Below are 19603 nucleotides of genomic sequence, written 5' to 3' on the forward strand. Positions count from 1 at the left end.
GTGTACGCCAAGCCGACATCCTCGGGGGGCGGAGCCACCAAGCCGACGTCCTCGGGGGGCGGGACCGCCAAGCCGACGTGGCCAGTACTCCCCCCCAAAAAATACTTGGGGGTGTCGCGATGAGTAGCTGGAGGGATCAGCGGCGGTAGGTCCTCCTCCTCAGGGTCCTGGGTGAGTCTGGAAGAATACACAGACACAGAAGCCCCTCGGTGGCTCTCTCTGCGACGGCTCCGCCTCCTCTGAGGCGTCGGGAGCTCGCAGAAGCCATCGAGAGCCAACCGAGGGTTAAGCAAACGCCTATCTGTGCACTCAATCCGTCTGCCCGCACCTCAAAGGCATGATACGAACACGGGAAACAACAAGGCTGACTAATAACGGGAGAACAGGCAAAACACACGGAAGACAAATAACACGGAGGCGCAAACTTACGAGCAGGCATAAACAAAGGCAACGAACAGGTTGGAACAAAAAGACCGATACAGACATGGGAGACACAGGGATTATTATACACAGAACTAAACTAGGGACAGGTGATGACAGTGACACAGGGGCGTGGTAACAAATGAGAAATCATCAAAATAAACGAGCAGGGCGGGACAAACAGGCAGGGAACACAGACATGAGGGAACCCAGAGTGACAGCTACGAGAGGGGGCGTTGCCCTACGTGACAACAGATTTAAAAAAGAACACATGTCTATTATTTACATTTAATATATACCTGCAACATTGGTTAAAAAAAAAGACTCGAAAGGACTTGAAATTCCAAGTTTCAGACTTGGGACTTGACTTGACTGTTGCCTGTCTTGACTCGAGACTTGACTTGACTTGACTGTCTTTGCTTGAGACTTGACTCGGGACTTGAAGATAAAGACTTGGACTTACTTGAGACTTGCAAAACACTGACTTGGTCCCACCTCTGCTCTTTTCTGATGAAAGTAAAGTGTGCCTTTCAATCGGGAATCAAGGTTCAAAGGTTTGGAGGAAGACGGGTGAGGAACAGAACCCAAACCGCTTGAGGTCCAATGTAAAATATCCATAGTCAGTCATGATTTGGGGTGCAGTGTCTGGTGCAGGTGTTGGTAAACTCTGGAACTACAAAAGGAACATGAGATCAATTACAAGGGGTGGTGTTACAATAGAAACAAACACTTGACAGACAGATGGGGCGGAGCCATATGTGACAGGAACTCCCCACCCCCAAAATGGTGCATTATGCAGACTGGGTCACCAGAGGGATGGACACCATCTCTGGATTTTGGGTAACTCTGGGTGAACAAACGGACACAGTCTCCTTTCAGCGACGAGATGTAGACATAATGTAGAGCAGGGGTCGGCAACCTTTGGGACATGGAGTGCCAACTTTAACGTGTCTAGTCAATTAGTGTGCCTCTATCAACAAATAAAATTGGAGCGGGGGGGGGGGGTGGCAAGTTTAAATTGTTGACGGGGGGGGGGGGGTGGCGGTGAGTTTGAATTGTTAGCGGAGGGGAGGTGTAAATGGACAAAAATTAAGTATTATATCACGATCGATTGCCAAGTATAAACTCCTCCGCCGCTCACGCAGGGTTTTTTTTTTTGCTGATGCTGGTCCAGCGTGTCGCGTGCCAGTGACTATGCCTCGGCGTGCCAACGGTGGCACGCGTGCCATAGGTTGCCGACCCCTGATGTAGAGAGTTCGCTCTGGTACTTGGCAGCCCACCAAGAGATTAGCTCTGGGTTATCTGCCTGATCACACCATTCAACCTCAGCTTGTGTTGCAGGTCGCTCATACCTGCAGCGTTGGTCAAGGTAAGCAAACTTGTGGAACTCATCGGGGTTCACATGTACATAAGTATTCACAACTTTTTGCTATGACTCTCAAAATTGAGGTCAGGTGCATGATGTTTCCAATTTTCATCCTTCAGTTGTTTTGAAAACTTGGGGTCTATGGGGTCTATATAAGGTCCCATAGTTGCCAGTACATGTCAGAACACAAACCAAGCCACGAAGTCCAAGGAATTGTCTGTAGACCTCCGAGACAGGATTGTATTGAGGCACAGATCTGGAAAAGGGTGCCAAAACTTTTCTACAGCATTGAAAGTCCCAATTAGCACAGTGGCCTCCACCATCCTTAAATGGAAGAAGTTTGGAACCACCAGAAGTTTGGCCAGATTGGGATAATAGGGCAGGTGACAAAGAACCCTATAGTCAATGCTTCAGCATTGCTCTGTGGAGAGAGGAGAACTTTCCAGAAGGCCAACATTCCTGTAGCACTCCACTAATCAGGCCTGTATGGTAGAGTGGCCAGACAGAAGTAATTCCTCAGTAAAAGGCACAAAAGACACCAGAAGAACCAAAATGGTCTGGTCTGATGAAACAAAGATGTACAGAGACATCCTTGAACAAAACCTGCTCCAGAGCACTCTGGACCTCAGAATGGAGCAAAGATTCATCTTCCAGCAGGACAATGACCCCAATCACACAGCCATGATAAAGGAGTGGCTGCAGAACAACTCTGAATGTTCTTGAGTGGCCCAGCCAGAGCCCAGACTTGAACCTGATTGAACATCTCTGGAGAGATCTGAAAATGGCTGTGTACCATTGCTCCCCATCCAACCTGATGGATTCTGCAGAGAGGAATGGGAAAAAACTGTCCAAGAATAGGTGTGCCAAGCTCGTAGCATCATACTCAAAACAGATTTGAGGCTGTAAATGCTACCTATGGTGCTTCAACAAAGCATTGAGAAAGACCATGAATACATGTGACTTTTTACTATATACTTATTGTCACAGTTAGCCCCTCCCCCAGCTGTCAATCATGTATGTTTTGTTTTGTTAGCCATGTGCATTTTCTGTCATTCGTAGTCCCTCGTCATGTTTTGTAACCCAGCCCCTTTGTCATTGGATTCATATGTTGCTTGTTTAGACTGGCCTATTTATATCCTATGTTTGGTCTTGTCTGGTGCTTGTTTGGCCATTGTGTATTATATGTCTAGCATAGTGTGTTAACACTTGGAATATTGTTACGGTTTGTTTCTGTGTTCGGTATGTCTTTGCATGTTGGTCGTGTTTCATGTATGGACCCACTTAGGGATCTGACTAATGCCTGCTTATACAACCTTGATGAAGGAATGCCCCTTATTAAATATCACCTCCTCACCTCCTCGTCGCTCACTGATGCCATCTGCGTCAAACTTATCTACTTATTTCTTTACATGTTGAGAAAGTTAAAGTTGAAATTTAAAGTAAAATGCAGTATACAATATACAACACAAAAAGTCATGGAAGTACTCAACTAACACAACACACCCAAGTTATTCATGGAATGTAAAATAGATAACACTATAATGTGCTGAAAATGGGATTTGCTAACATAGAGACTATGTTGCACACTCATTTACTTTGGACATACCCACTATTTACCAACCTTTATAATGAAGTTACCAATAAACTCTCTTTTGAGGGGTATGCAGCATACCACCATCACCAGGGCAAACCAAAACAGAAAAATCTAAAACATTATTTCTGTACTTCAAATATACTACCTGTTACGGTGACAGTCCCGGACCCTTCCATGTGGGCGTGCCGCTACGTTGTCTGCGTGTCGTTATGTCCATGTATGTACTTCCGTGGGTGTGGGTTGTTCGTGAGCGTGTTCATAGTCGCACCTGTGCCTTGTCTCGAGATCACGAGGGTCTGTGTAAATCATCTATTTAATGTGCGCTCGCGCAGTGTCTTGTGCTCGTCTTTGTCTAAAGTTTCATGCCAGTGTGAGTGTCTGTGTTTTTGCTCACTCTCCACACGGAGCTTACACGTCTCTTTTGTTCAATAAACGTTCAATGTTGCACCGTCCTCGCTTGTCGTGCCTCCTCCCTCGAGCGTGACAAAAAGACGAGCCGACAAGATGCCGGGGTACACAGCAGCACGGAAGAAGGGGAAGAAGGTTAAGCGTCGTCACGCCGCTTCCCCTGCGCGTCGCTGCGCTATGCCAGTACCCGACGGGAAGATGCAGCAGGACCCAGTTTGTGCGCGCCTGCTGCACCAAGCTCAGGCGGCCGAAGACAGAACAGAGGCAGAGTGCTTCCGTTTGGCCGCTGAGAGGCTGTGGAGCGTAGGGCGCAGCGCTCCAACCCAGGCATTCCCCGAGGAGGAGTCTGATGCGCCAATCGTGTTGGGTGTAGGCTGCCTGACCCCTCCCGAATACGAGTTCGGGAGCGACGAGTCCGGAGAGGAAGAGAGCCCCCCTCCCCTCCGTTTATTCGGAGGAGAGCGAGGGCGAGACCAGCTGCGTCCGCTCCGTTCACGCAGCTCCCCGGACGTCCGAAGAGGAGGAAGTCAGACCCCCGTCGTCGTTATACTCGGAGCCGACGGTGTATTACGGGGAGGACGACGAGGACACCAGCCCTATTCCCTCCAGCCACGTGACCTCCACCGAGCGCCACGGTGCGGAGGAAGACGTCAGTCCTCCCTCGTCCATCTTCTCGGCTCCCACCGAGTATTACGAGGAGGGAGAGGACGTCAGCCGCCCTCCGTCCGTTTGTGCGCCACCCTCGGAGCGTGAAGACGAGAGCGAGGGGGAGGACAGCGCCTCTGGGTGTTCGGGGAACACCGTCCACCTCGGGAAAGAGGTTCCTCAGTCCCCCTCGTCGGTGAGCAGCAAGTGCCGTTCCCACAACTCGACCACGGAGGAACCGATGTCCGTGGGTCGGAGCATCTCGGAGGAAGAGGAGATGGAGACGGCGGAGGGTGAAGCGCCGGTAACTCCTGGAGCGTGAGAGGATCCCTGTACTGACTGCGGTCCAAGTTGGGGGTTCGGCGCGCCTCTGGAGACACCGCGAATACCCGCGAGTGCGCGGCGCCGGGTTCGGACTCCGGTAGCGCCCAAGAAGGCGGCCGATGATCACCGAACAGCGCAACGCGCGCTAGAAGCGTGGCGCCGAGGACCGGAGGGGCTCCGCCGCCTGTTCCGCCGGCTTTGCCCGCCCCGCAGGCATTCCCAGGAGGGATAGTGCCACCATTGGCGCTCTGGCAGGCAGCCCAAATGTTGTCGTGGCTGCCTGTTCCAGTCTGTGTCTACCCCAGTGTTTCTCCCGAACCATCTGTTCCCTCTTGTGCCCTTTGTGTTTAATGTTCCTGTGTGCGTGTTTGTGCTTGTGCCCTTGTTCAATGTATTTTCCCCTGTCTTCCCAGGGAAGGTGTTCTAGGACTGTTCGTGGCGGTTCCCACCGTTGGGGGAGACGGCTCTCGGAGGCTCGTGATCCCGACGGCTCCGGACCTGCCCGTTGGTATAGGTTCGGGGCTTTCCAGCTGCGCGGGCTGCTCCGGGGGTGGCGAGCCCCTGGCGGGGGGTTCTGTTACGGTGACAGTCCCGGACCCTTCCCTGGGGGCGTGCCGCTACGTTGTCTGCGTGTCGTTATGTCCATGTATGTACTTCCGTGGGTGTGGGTTGTTCGTGAGCGTGTTCGTAGTCGCACCTGTGCCTTGTCTCGAGATCACGAGGGTCTGTGTAAATCACCTATTTAATGTGCGTTCGCGCAGTGTCTTGTGCTCGTCTTTGACTAAAGTTTCGTGCCAGTGTGAGTGTCTGTGTTTTTGCTCACTCTCCACACGGAGCTTACACGTCTCTTTTGTTCAATAAACGTTCAATGTTGCACCGTCCTCGCTCGTCGTGCCTCCTCCCTCGAGCGTGACACAACCAGATATATTATCCATAACAATTCATTGCCCACTATACCTATCAGCCCCTCACCAAATCATTGAAATGTTTCTCCAACAAAAGTCTCTAAAGCTCTGTGGTCAGCTTCTGACACTGGAATAATCTTAAACAATGACAAAAGAAAAAACTATTTTCATATATACTGGTTCCTCCTCCTATTAATTCAGCACTTTGCTTGTACAGCTGATTTATGACCTCTATCTGAAATGTCCTGTTTCTCTCGAAACTTTGTGTACTTTACTATAATTTGTATTTGTTTCTATTAGTATATATTTTAAAAGGTTTGTCCTTAGTGTATCAGATTGGGCTTGAGAAAGCATGTTTGCATTCAGGTATGCCCCCAAAACTATTGATGCATACAGCCTGTTTCAGCTTCCTCGTCAAAGTAGGGGGTTCCCTACCATTTCTCGAAACATCACACATTCCCTCATCAAAAACACTGACGAAAAGATGAGATTTACTTGTTAACAGACCTAAAATTCCACCCCTGAAAAGGGCACACCACTTCTGCATTTTAACGTCCACGTGTTTGTTTAACGTCTACATGTTTGTAGACGTGTGCTTGTTTGTTTGTTTGTTTGTTTTGTCTTGATTTGTTGATTTACATGTATGTCCTGGTTTGTCAGTAACACCTGGTCTACACAGCTCAGAATAAGGAGTGTGGAATGGACTCTTACAGTATTGTAGAACAGAACTGCTGGGAATGTGGCCGGTTTAAGGGAAATGCTCACGTTGTCCAATGATCTGCGGAGAGGGAAGAGGAAATTCCCCGCAGATGACGAAGGGGGTGTGGTGTGTGTGTGTGTGTGTGTGTGTGTGTGTGTGTGTGTGTTGGGGGGGGGGGGGGGGGGGTGTTAGGGGATTTAGTGGGCGTGTCATTAGTCCTTTATCTCCTCTACTACAGAAGAGCTGTACACCAGAAACGCTGTGCGCCTTTACATGTCCTTACCTATTTCATAGACTGCCTTTTAAAACAGCAAAAATGCACAATCTATTCGTAATACTTTTGGTAAGTACACACTGCATTGCTTTTCATGCGCATGGGGTTTGGTACACGTAGCAATGCTAGCTAAATTGCACGAGTAAACATTTCATATTTTGTTATTGTTCATTAATTTTTCTAAAAATATTATTTTGCTGTTGGTATTTTCAGCATATAGGAGCGAACAACACCTTTTTAACAACATTGTGTTAAAATCAGTAGCGTTTGAGCTGCCGTGTTTCAGTTTCGATTTCAAGTCATTGCTGTGTGCTCACAAATAACGATGACTAGACAACAGAAATATGAAATATTGCTAAACCTTTAAAGGTATATGTGTGCAGTAACTGACGGTGTGTACGTGTGCAGCCTGAACTCACATTTTAGCTGCGGATTTTGGGGACTTTCCGTGGGTGGCGTGACAGTCCGGTGGTCACGTCAGGCTGCTCGACTGCTTTCATATCGGAAATGATTTACTGTATTATGTGTGTATATGTACTTACTTTTGTTTGACACCTGTTGAACTGTTGAATCTATGTGATAACTGTCTTGATAGGTTTTGCCTGTTATGGTTCGCGCTTGTGATCTCGACACGCATTATATTAACGGTGACCAGTGCTGCACGATGTGTCCACCAGGTACGACTGAAGCTCTTACAAATCGTTGAGCTCTTTTACATTGTGAAATGGAAAGTAATTTCACAAGAACGTCCACAAGAACGTTTTCGTATGATATAATACTTCTATAATACTGTAATACTTAGTTCTGCACGTAAATTCAGTAGAGCAGGGTGATAACGCTACCAAGGTTGAGGGTTTGTTTCCCAGGAAAGATAAATGCCGTATGATGCGACTGGGTTAATAACAATAGTAAAAGGAGTAACATGAATAAATGATACAAAATCTGCCCCTTATACACTTCCATAAGATCTGGTCGCACCACCACAAGTATGTCATTTAAATAATATCAGGTTCTGGGGTTATTGTGTCAATTCTTAAATGATTAAATACCTATCACACTTCTTTATAGTCATTATTGCTGTCTGAATGACTAAACATGTAATACCTATTATACTTGTTTATACTCTTTAGTTTGTTAGGTGGTATTCTTGCTGTGAAAGCTATAGTTTTCACTGTATCTAACAGATTTATGGATTTGAAATTAAATCACATTGTATTGTTTTAAATACAATGAAATGTGCAAAATGTGGACTTTTTTCTGTGTCCTGTACCTGATTGTGATTAGAATTAGTAGTACATGTCTGCTTATTTATTATCAAATTTACATTTTAAAATGTTTACTTATTGTGACTTGCAGGCAAAAAGCTGCCCCAGAACGCGGACTGCAGTATCCCGATGTGTGAGGATTGTAAAGATGGAGAATATCAGGATGTTTACAACAAGTACACAAAATGCAAACGACAACCTATCTGTGACCCTAGTGAGTGTCTGTTCAGGGTCATAGTCACCTTCAATAACCTCACAGAGCCATACACAATTGCAGTAATGCTAGGATTTGTTTACCAGAAAAGTTAGTTTAGGGCTGAATGCCTTTGCTCACACTCTCCAATAGCACCATTCCTCCATCAACCCACATCCTGCCCTTTTCTGTTTTGAATAGATCTCAATTTCATGAAACAAACAAATCCCAGTAAAACGGAACTGAGCCCGTGTCCATGTCTACCTGACCATCACTGCTCCAGTGAGAACTGCGAGACGTGTGTGAGAAACACAGTGTGCCAAGCAGGGCAGAGAGTCTGGAAAATGGGTAAGCATCTCTCACACATCATCACAGATGACAACAGAGAGATAATACATCATCACAAATCACAACAGTCTCATCATACATCATCACAAATCACAACAGAGTGATAATACATCTCAAATCAACCGAGTAATCATACATAATAATAAATCTCTACAGAGTAATCATTCATCATCACAAATCACATCAGAGTAATCATTCATCATCACAAATCACATCAGAGTAATTATTTAATTACTCTGATGTGATTTGTGATGATGAATGATTACTCTGATGTGATTTGTGATTATGAATAATATTCATAATCACAAATCACATCAGAGTAATCATACGTCATTACAAATCACATCAGAATTGCATCACAAACGACTTTTTTCATTTTCAGTCTTCATTTGTGTTTAAGTGCCTTTAATGCCTGTCTGCACCATTTCAAATAGTCAAATACCTATTTAGCTTATTTTAAAAGGTTGTTAGCATTGGGTTGAAATTACATTATTTGTCTTACAGGTAACCGGACATCAGATACTGTGTGTAAAAATTGTTCTCATGGAACATTTTCTAACACACAGTCAGCCATGACCTGCCAACCATGGACAGAGTGAGTGGGCAAGAAATATGTTTAGTCAAACATGGAATTGTTCTGACCACCATAAGTACTGTTATCTGTTTAACATCTATCTAAAGCTTACAGAGTCTTATGTAATGCACCGCAAAGGTGCTTAATTACAGTGTTTCTATTGAAAATATACATTTACTATTTAAAATTTATGAGCATATTTACTAATGTTTACAGTGTATTGGCATTTACTGATGCCAATTTTTTTACTTCATCAAAGGACACTGTATTTACACTGTAATGTTCTGTGGTGTTCCCCCTAATGTAGATGTACAGGAGGATTCCACGAAAGTGTCCCAGGATCTTCAACGTCTGACAGGACCTGCGGTACGTCCTGCTCACCAACCTCCCAGTGCTTCATGGGAACTGAACACACAGACACAAGTCTTCACCAGCACAGATGTGTTTGAGTACAGTAGTGCAGAGGACAGGAAGTGAAAGGGACCTCCTCCCACTCTCTAGTATCACTTCCCTCATAATGAGACACTAGGTTAACGCAAACACTCCGCTGTCTGTTGGGCTGTTTGGGGCATTAACGTCTCAGACTAAAACAGCTAAGATAAGGGATGAAGTGTTTCTAGTAGACCATAGGTTCAACCACTACTTCCTTCAAAAAGAGCCTCAGCTATGCTTTTTGTGTCTCTGAATGTTGATAACGGTCCTTTTTCTGCATGTCATCAGACATTATATTCTTAGTTTAAGCATTCACTCTCATCTGAGTATTGGTATAAGAGCAAAGTAATCTAAAGACATAATGTCACTATTTTATGCTCATAGCTTTTAAACCAAAAATGAAAGTCATTTCTACAACTCTAAAACTAAGTATTTCAAGAACACAGACTAAAAGAATCATAAATTGCCCCCAAATGTTTTTGGGTGTATAGAACTGAAATATTCTTTCTAATATGTATATATATGGGCAGCTAAAGGCCTTTTGATATCTTGACTCATTTCTTTGTCTCCTTTTGCAGAGGCTACGACCAATGTAAAAGCGATAGTGTTGAGTGTGATTGCTGTGCTGTTCCTGGCTGCATTAGCAGTCATCGTCTACTACTGGAGAAAAGGTAGCACCCGGCACTTACTGTGTGTATTATATACTGAAGAAATCTGTAACCTTTGCTAATGGTGTACAGTGTTTGCTCTGTCATAATATTTCAATGGAAAATATTGCTTTATATTAACTGCTTTTCTTGTAAATATATACCATTTAATTTGATTTACATGGAATTTAGCGGATGCTTTTATGCAAGGATACTTGCAAAAGTGCTTTGTAGCCCACAGAATGCATATTATAATATTAATATTATATATTTGTATAAGAATAAACATATATGCACATAACCTTTAATGAAATGTGTTGTATAATTTACAATCCATCTTTAAACTTTCAGACAAAAATGGATCTATGGATCTAGAGGAAAAGGTAATTTCTTTGCTTTCCCTTCCATAGACTGCACATGCAGGCATCAGACGTTTCTCAGCTAATTTTAACATGACCCTTTTGTCCTAGTTACAGAAGCACTGTGGGATGTTTTGCAAGGACCTAAGGACCAAGGAGACGCACAATAACGTTGCGTTGGAGGACGAGCTCCCTCAGGTGGTGGTCAATCAGCCAGAGGAGGACACCGAGGACCTCTTCAAAAACGGGGTCTCCGCAAACGGAATGCCTGTCAGGCAGGACAACAGCAAAGCTTCGCTCCTGTCTCAGCCCGAAACGGCGGCCTCCGCGATCAGCTACGAGGATCACCTGTGAAAACGCGCACGGGCCGTTGTGTGCTGGGTGCCTGTTGACTGCACCTCTGAGCTTATCACTTTATCAGCTGGTTGTGCTGGACCTGGTTGGCTGGATGAGGAGCTGTTTGGACATGTGGTTAGCTGCCCCTGAAGTATAGCTTAAACATGTAAACGTACTTGGCACTGTCAGTTGAGTTAAAGCCTGCTGTAATTTGCAATGTTTACATTATTGATGCTCTAGTCTAATGTCCACTTCCTGAGACTTTCAGCAATATTAACAAGTGATGTATGTTACTTATTTCAACTCTAAGAATGAGTCAGTTTGGGTCTTTAATTGTTACCACCATAAGTTCTGGATCCAGAACTTCCCGGGGAACCTCAGCAGGATCCGGATTGTGTTCCAGCTCCTAGCACATCTAAGCCAGGTCACCTGTGGCTCTACAGCTCTTGATCACGTCACTTTGAGTGCATATAGAGCTGAAGCACATAAATCTGGACAGGGAGCCTAGCAGTCTAGAGCAGGAACCTACCGTCTGTGTTTTGTGTTGGGGTTTTATAGTTTGAAAGAATTAAGTATGGCTGTGTTTGCACTACTTTATGATGCACAAACTGTTATGAGTTATGTTTTCTGTATATATTGTCATTTACATGTTGCAGATTTTTTTCTGTAGATCTGTAAATATATTTTAGGTAGTTGTGGGTTAGCAAATATGATGGCAAAAATGCAGTCTGTTGAAAAATAAAGAATTATGTAATTTTGGTTGGGATTAATGTCTCAATCTGTGGCATTTGAAAGTTAATCGTAATGACTTGAATTGTCAAAATTCAATATCGTGGGGTGGGTAGATGAATTGTCCACAAGAGGGAGCCAAAATCTTACACTCCTGTGCCTGTGTAAACATTTAAGTTAAATTTAGGTTGTCTTCTAGGAGTGGAATTTAATCACAAAACTCATATATGGGATCATTTTCAGCTAAAAATTTTGAATTTGTTTATTCAATGAAGACACATTAGTATTTGTTTGGATAATGGACCAGATTGTTGGACCAGTAATGGAGCAGATTGTTAATTATATTAAATGAAACAAGATTGCACGAAAAAATTTATGTTTTCTTAGTTATTAGAGTAGCCATGTGAAGAAAAGCCTGCAGCAAACAGTTGCAGCTAAAGGTTCAGTAAAGTGTACAAGTGCATGTTGGGATTAGCATGGACTGGTATGACAAATTGTGCAAAATCTCTCACCATTGTGTGGCACCTTCATGTGGTCCACAAAAGGTGTGGCCCTCTCCCAGTCATGTTCAGACTAGGATTACACCTCATTTGGGCCACCTATAAGGGGCAGGATCCGGAGCGGATTATTCGCCCCAGTGTGTTTGTAGTGCATGAGTGCTGAGGGGGTCTGGGCATTTCGGACAGGCCCACGTATTTAACACCCAGGGGTTTTTCTCATTATCCCTGGATTAACAGGCCACTGGCCTTTGAATTTACATGAAGACCTGAGAAACTAGCATGGAAATGGTTTTTGTTCAGCCCCTCCTAGGGTTAAGGTCTCCTAAAAAGTACAGAATTATGTCCTCTCTCTCTAAAAATGGTAGTATGTTTCCACACAACATATAAATGGGACATTTCAGATAGAGACCCTGATGAAGGACACACAAGTGTGTGTGTGTGTGTGTGTGTGTGTGTGTGTGTGTGTTACAAAATGTAAAAATGTTACACAATTTTTAGAAATTTGCAGCAAATTTTATGTGTCCCATTGATTGTTTGTGGATATAATCAACAGAAGTTCATACATTATCATATATGAGTTTTTTTTACCTGTCTTTATTTACTTTAAAATGTTGTTAGTTGTCTGTTAATGGTTCGATGGATATAGCTAAGATAAACATTTTAATTATCACCCTGCAAGAGAAAGAGCTTGTGTTCTTAATCCGTGCTGGTTTGCATTGTTTTAAAAGATCAGTGTTAGATATGCAAATCCTTTAATGGCGGTGCCTTCCTAGATAACATTAAAGCTAATCCTCATTCAGAAAGGCACTTTAAAGACAGCTTGCACAACGTCAGATAAGATACAATATACGTGCTTTCAAATATGTCTTTTTAAGAATCTTTACTATTACATTTACAACATTCTTTAGAAACTACTCTATTATAATAGCCTGTATCATTAAAGTTACAAAATTCTAGTTTGCAAATATAACTTCCAAAAAAAAATAACGTCATTATTTTATATGCTTACAGTTATATAGCCACAACGGCCATAGTATTTCAGATAATAACATTCAAAGTAATGAGTATTAGGAAGTGTTTTTATTTTAGCAAAAATAACATACCCATGTAAATGAATTTATAATTTACATTGTGTACAACAAAATAAAATTTATAATTGAACTATTTACACAAATATCAGTCATTTGGTTTTAAACCAGTTATTGGATTTTAACTGTAAACTTTATGACCAAAAGAGTTCTTGTTAATTCGAGAAATAGGACTCAAAGTGCAAATAACAGAAGTCTTGTATGGGCTGGACTAACTGTTTAAATGACTTTGTTTAAGAAAGTCACGTGCACAGTAGCCTCCAGATAAACAGCCATTCCTTGATGGCCAGTTTTCCCACCATTTTCTGTTGTCTGGGCCATGATTTTGATATATTTTCACATCATCGGGCTTCTTCACTGTGTCTGAAGTTGCAGTCTCCGCCAGTGACCAGATTTTGGGCTTCTGAACATTAGCACTCTCCTTACACTGCTTATTCGACGATTCACACACTGTCTCGTCCTTTCCTGTCTTAACGGTTCCAGTGCTGCTGGTGTCAGTTTCCGCTGCCTGGTCCAGACCTTCTGCTAAACGGTCCCCAGTCGAACACGTGTTCGCATTTTCCACTTTCTCGCCCAGTTCGGCCCCCACGTCAACGGTCTGTGGGTCGATTTCGTCCTCGTCGGAGCCCTGGTCTTTCTGTGAGGATCCCTCTTCTTCACTCTCACCCTCCTCTTCCTCGTCACTCTTCCCTTTAGACGCCCAGCTCACTCGGTTCTCCTTCTTCAGACGACGCCGGGCGTTGGCGAACCAAGTGGACACCTGGGTCAGGCTCATCTTGGTCACGATGGCCAGCATGATCTTCTCTCCCTTGGTAGGGTACGGGTTCTTCAGGTGTTCGCCGAGCCAGGCCTTCAGAGCACTGGTGCTCTCCCTGGTCGCTACTTTAGTGACTGGACCGGGCTGGTCCGCGGAGACCGGGCGGTACGGGGAGAAATATGGGCCGCTTCGGCTGAAGAGAGACTGGTGGAACTGTGTCGCGGCCTTTAGGTCGTATGAATTGCCCTAAAAATGTAAATATAAATATATATTAGTTCAAAATAGCTTTGGGAATGTTAAAAGCTCACACGAGTCCTGCTTTGGATGTCGTGCGTAATTAGGCACCACAAACATATTCAACATACAATATTGTAGTGTCATATTTTTATTATTATTATTTTGAGTTTAAAATGTATACTTTACACTTTACATTCATAATAGTAGCTAGTAAAGACGAGATACATTTTAAACGTTATTTTTAATTATGAAGAAATATAAATAATATTGTATACAATATTAGATAACACTTACGATATGGGTCATGTGTCCAGGATGTGGGAAGGGGATGAAGGTGTATCCCGGTATTCCTGAATAGGGCAGGGGCATCCCAGCCATGGCAGCCAGGTGCGGGTGCGGCTGTTGCCCTCCAGGGGCATATCCTAATATTTGATATCCAGCAGGCATGTTGAGTTTTCTGTCAACGTAGAAGTTACCGAATGCCGTTTGAGACGCAGGCATCCTTACTCCCTGAGCGATAGTCTGAATGACAACTTGGTGAGTTCGCGGGTCTTTATAGGTGGAGCGACGAGAGTGGGCGGGGCCAAAGGTCGTGATTGACAGCTGTACTCAAACGCGCTGGCTTTCACTCGCGCTAAATCCCTTCAAAGAACTCCGCTGTTCCTTTTAACGGCTTCTAAAAGCCATTAAACACACGATACTTATCTCGCTCCTATCTACATTGTAGTCGTGAAAAAAGCAGTCTTTCATTTGAAATGCACAATATTTCTACATAAGACGCTCTTAAATTATATCGTTTAAAGCGACAATCAAACAATTGTGAATATAAAGCACAGACTTATTATTCTTTAACTCTTTAAAAGTCAGAAAACGTAGTCTTCTACCCATCCATGCACATGTTTGAAGTTACAGCCTACTGGTATTACATCAGGCATAAGTGAACAATTCATAAATCAACATCCAAGTACAGTTTTACAAACATAAATAAATACATAATAGAGAAAAATAAATTAAAATAGAGAAGCATTTTATCTGCTTAACTTCTACAGATACTAGAGGAAACTAAAAGATGGGGTTCTAAGGGGGAATCGGAATACGCACATTAACATCTTAGAATAAACTTTCTTTTGATCATGCTGAAATGGTTTAATCTGTCTGAACATGACTGAGAGACATTACAAGCGATTATCAGAATTTGATTAACAACAACATGCAACGTCGTGTCTGACACCTTTGAAAAAGTAAGTGCTAAAATCACGTAGTTGTGAATCTAATTACTAGGCTATATATCCAAACGTGTTCAAGAATTTTTAAAAAATATATTTGAAGCTGGATGAGGTTCATACCAGCTGCGCCTTGCATATTTGTGACTGGATTTTTATTTTATTTTACTTCATTTAAAATGATTTTGAAGCGTGCATGCAGAGGTATACAAATGTCTGGCCAATTCAAGTGGCCTATTGAAAAGAATAATATTTATTCTTAATAAAAGCTTTTTTCAATATAGCAGATTGTAAAGATATTTTAATATCGTTTCACTGTGTACAACCGAGTTAGCAGGAAAGCTGTTGCTATCGAATAACTGGAATGTTTTTAATGAGAGGATCGTTTCGTTTTGGCCAGTTTATCGTTACAATTGCTCTAATTAAATACGTATAACCGAAACAGGTGTTGACTAATGTATATGATAATGACACCATAACAAATGCTAATGTGAGGAGGTCGCGGAATTGTTAAAGATACGCAGATAAGATTAGAATTCTCAAACATACATACGAATACCTTTGCTTCAGTCCCCTGGGACGAGAAGCAAAGCAAACAACCCAAATAATCGTGTTACATTTCAAATGGACATTTGACTGTGAAACTGACTTTGAAACCTGGATTCTAAGCTTGTAAGCTGAGTAAGATTTGCCTGTAAAGTAATATTTTTAGATTTTATGTGCATGACTTCACTACTTGACAAAACGTCATTGCTTATTACAAAGTGTAAAAAAAAAAGTCAAAAAAGTAAAATACCACATTATGTTTATTACAACTTTTTGCATTCAGTACAGTTTTTTTTAGACAGAGAGGGAGACAGTTAAAGAAGCACAGAGGAGAAGAGGACGTGGGTGTTGACCAGGATTCTGGCCCCTTGGGCCAAGAGCAAATTTACTCAAGTTTGTCCAAAAGCTGTAGTGAAGAGAGACCAGGACTTCTGCTACAGCTCTGGAGATAAACAGCTCTGGGCAATGGCCATTGTGCTTGTCACACAATCTGTTCTCTTTCCTTCCTCCTGTCTCTGATTGCACACAATGCAGGTGTTACACATGCTCCGACAGGTCGAGTTAACGCCGTTTGCTCATAGGATGTCGTTCGTTTGCGAAAAGTGGGGCTAGAAAAGACCAGAAGCATTCCACAGCTGCTTGTAGTACAAACTCAGAGTATCAAGAGATACAGAATTCCTTATGCAGTCTGTGTACTTATAGAACAATGTGTAATTTCTTTTATATTTAATTTTCACCCAAACTATGCTGATGAAATGTAATTGGGAGAGTCTTAATTAGGGAACCCTCTTTTTATGAGGTTGCATTTAATGTGCATCTTAACTAAACTTAGCTGACAAGGAACAAAGATAGGTGGACTCTTCAATGACAGAGAAACATTCTGATACAACCTTTCTTGTAAAACAAACTAATTAAATGTCTTCATGTGTGATCTAAACAGTCATGCGTAGTCATTTTCAATAGACTGAGCTTGTCAGGTTATGTTGAGGGCGCCAGACCACAGTATGTAAGGTCTAATGGGCTGATAATGACAATGGCCAAAAGGTGTGACTTCATTTAGTGGCCCCTGCGCAATCCTGAACCAACAAAAGGCAGAATAGACTATAGCCAGGAGAGAATACAATCTGTTAACAAAAGCTTTAAAGGAATCCACAGAAAGCATTTAACACCTTCTTCATGTTAGTTTTTCTTTCTAAGTCCCCTTTTCCTTCTCAAAGGTAGGAGAGGAACAGTAGGTGATAGCTGTCTTCACTGCTGTGGAACGGCAAAGGAAACAATCAATCCTGTGACACAGTCTTACATGTTTATATCAGAATTGCTCAAATCAATAGATTATATGCAGTTATTTGTTCATACTTTTGTGCGGCCTCCTCAGTCACAGCTAATAAAGGGAAACCTGCTTAAACATTTATAAGAGCTGTGAACAAAATTCCCCTCTAAGCTTTGCCAGCAGCACTACCATGCCCGTTTTTCTGTTGGAATAACCTCCACGCAACAAGAAAGCAATTATCCGAAGCATCAACCATCATTGACCTAAGGGAAAAACTTTATATAATGGAATGGAATGGAAAAATTGAAAACTATCTTTAAACCACCAATCATGGAGGATATGAACAGTCATTCCAAGATGGCATCCAAGAGAGTTCTACACTCTCGGGCCTCTGCTGGAGGCACTAACAGGATTTTCTTAGGGCCCAACCCCAAATGGAGGGCTGTTAAGCATAGTGTGAATGTTCTCAAACTGCCCCACCCCTTTCACCTCCCGCCCCTCATATCCCTCCGTCCCCTCTATTGTCAAATCTCTTTATCAGCTTCATCTTCATCACTGCCTCTAACATAGCTGCCAGCACTGGCGACAGCCAATGGGAGGATGTCTTTGTTAGTGGTCTGAGCGGGCAACGCCCAGCGCTCCGTCTCTCACGGTTACAGAGTGATTGACAGGCCTTGTCATGGAGTGAGTGGCAGGTGCTGTCTGTTTGCCAAAGATGAACTGGGCCCTGGTGGTGGGTTCAGGAGGCATCGCTGGATCAGTGTGTGCTGATCTTGTGCCCTGGCAAGGAGCCCATGTCACTGGATCACATACAGCTTACTGCAACGTGCTGTGACCTAACAGAACATCTGCACTAACTTGTCTGTGGTCCAAATGCGCTTACAAACATCAGCACCAGCGCCTGTGGGATCAGAATATCCCTAAAAAAAAGGAGGACCCGTATACTGTAGATGGTAACTGGTCTCCACAAATGAAACTAAACTGTACCAAGTCTGTCACTGGCTGTTTAATAGATCCCTCATTTACCACATTAATGCCAGCCAAGGGTGTCATGGCACAGCCAAAAGGTGAAGGCAGTATTATAACAATCTTCAATTTCACTAGTGTCGTACCATATACCTCCAGTACAGAACATATCACTCATAATGAGGACTGAATGTGTCTGATTCGGTATCTCAGGACATTTACAAACATCTGTAGCATACAACTTTGTACTTTCTGCACAAATTTACAGTACATAATGATATAAAATGGAACACTGATTAAACAATAATCATGTGCAAAACTAATCCTGTCACTACTAAGCCGTTTTTATAGAATTTATTATCAGTGAACAAAAGTTCAACAATGATTCCCAGAACTGTGGAGATATAACACATAGCACAACATGTCATGCCAGCCGTCCGCCCAAGGCGAGCACTCGCATTCAAGATGAACAAATGTACTTTTGTGCAGCCGTTTCTCCTACCTTGGCTTCACAATCAGTACCTGGGGTGTTTGTAACGCATCTGTGACGTGACATCTACATTTCTGGCCATTTGTAAAACAAAGACTGCGGGGAAGCTGGAGGGTTTGGGCTCCTGGGTCCCTCCGCCCCCCCACACAATGGTGGCCGTGGGCCGCAGCAGGGGAGCCGCCCTCACATGGAAATGAGCAACCAGACCTACAATGTACTGCCTAATCTCTTCAGAGGGCCAGGAATCAGTTACACAGCAGTGCGGACCGCTCTGTGCTTTTCACTGGGACCAGTTTACCATTGAAACATGACCCCCCCCCCCCCCCCCCCCCCCCCCAAACACCATTCCTCTAAGCGCACACGCACACACACACACACTCTGACCCCCCCCTCATGTGTAGCCCCAGGACCTCCTTACACATGGGCCAGATACAAGCTAGCCCCCCCCCCCCCCCCCCAAACACCATTCCTCTAAGCGCACACGCACACACACTCTGACCCCCCCCTCATGTGTAGCCCCAGGACCTCCTTACACATGGGCCAGATACAAGCTAGCCCCCCCCCCCCCCCCCCCCCCCCCCGGCGACAACAGAAGGGGTTGGAATAGGTGGAGGAGGAGGGGTGGGTGTAGGCCCCCTCAAAGCACAGGATTAGAACTAATGTCCCCTCCCCTGGTTCTAATCTCTTCAGAGAGGGAATCTGTATGAGGGCTGGAGGGTAGTCAGATAAGTATCTATTACAGCAACTCTTATCCTCCCAACACCCCCACGGCCTTTAGAAGTGAACCACAAACCCACTCGCAAGTCTTCCCATCGCTCCTCTGATGCCCCGCACCCGAAAGCAAGGGCTGCCTTTATGTGGCTAAGCTGGATTTAAGGGCTCAGGCCGTATGGAGGGCCAACAGGGCCATATTTACTCCATCTGTGGATCTCAAAGCCACGGCGGCTGACAGGAATCAAAGGCCGAGTGAAAAGGTGGCGAGAAGAAAAGGAGAGGCCGGGGTTTGT

The 19603-nt window shown here is 43.8% G+C and overlaps 2 protein-coding genes across 3 annotated transcripts; one reads left to right on the top strand and one right to left on the bottom strand.

The window, feature by feature from the left end:
• Positions 1-6574: 6574 nt before the first annotated feature.
• On the top strand, positions 6575-11549 carry cd40 (CD40 molecule, TNF receptor superfamily member 5). Of its 2 annotated transcripts, none has more exons than XM_076984119.1 (9): positions 6575-6705; positions 7232-7313; positions 7993-8115; positions 8296-8442; positions 8947-9037; positions 9324-9382; positions 10027-10119; positions 10447-10478; positions 10572-11549. In XM_076984119.1, exons 1-9 carry the CDS (start codon positions 6679-6681, stop codon positions 10806-10808), a joined length of 891 nt encoding a protein of 296 aa, XP_076840234.1. In that variant the 5' UTR covers positions 6575-6678; the 3' UTR covers positions 10809-11549. The 2 variants fall into 2 exon arrangements, with proteins under 2 accessions (XP_076840234.1, XP_076840235.1); XM_076984120.1 differs by having other exon boundaries at positions 6626-6705; positions 10566-11549.
• Positions 11550-12712: 1163 nt separating this feature from the next.
• Positions 12713-17594, bottom strand: irx7 (iroquois homeobox 7). Its single transcript, XM_076984118.1, has 2 exons — positions 14396-17594; positions 12713-14110 (listed from the first exon to the last, which is right to left on the bottom strand). The coding sequence occupies exons 1-2, from the start codon at positions 14600-14602 to the stop codon at positions 13319-13321; spliced, it is 999 nt and encodes a 332-aa protein (XP_076840233.1). The 5' UTR covers positions 14603-17594; the 3' UTR covers positions 12713-13318.
• Between the last annotated feature and the right edge of the window lie 2009 nt (positions 17595-19603).

This window comes from Brachyhypopomus gauderio, chromosome 21, assembly GCF_052324685.1.
Source record: "Brachyhypopomus gauderio isolate BG-103 chromosome 21, BGAUD_0.2, whole genome shotgun sequence".
NCBI lineage: Eukaryota > Metazoa > Chordata > Actinopteri > Gymnotiformes > Hypopomidae > Brachyhypopomus > Brachyhypopomus gauderio.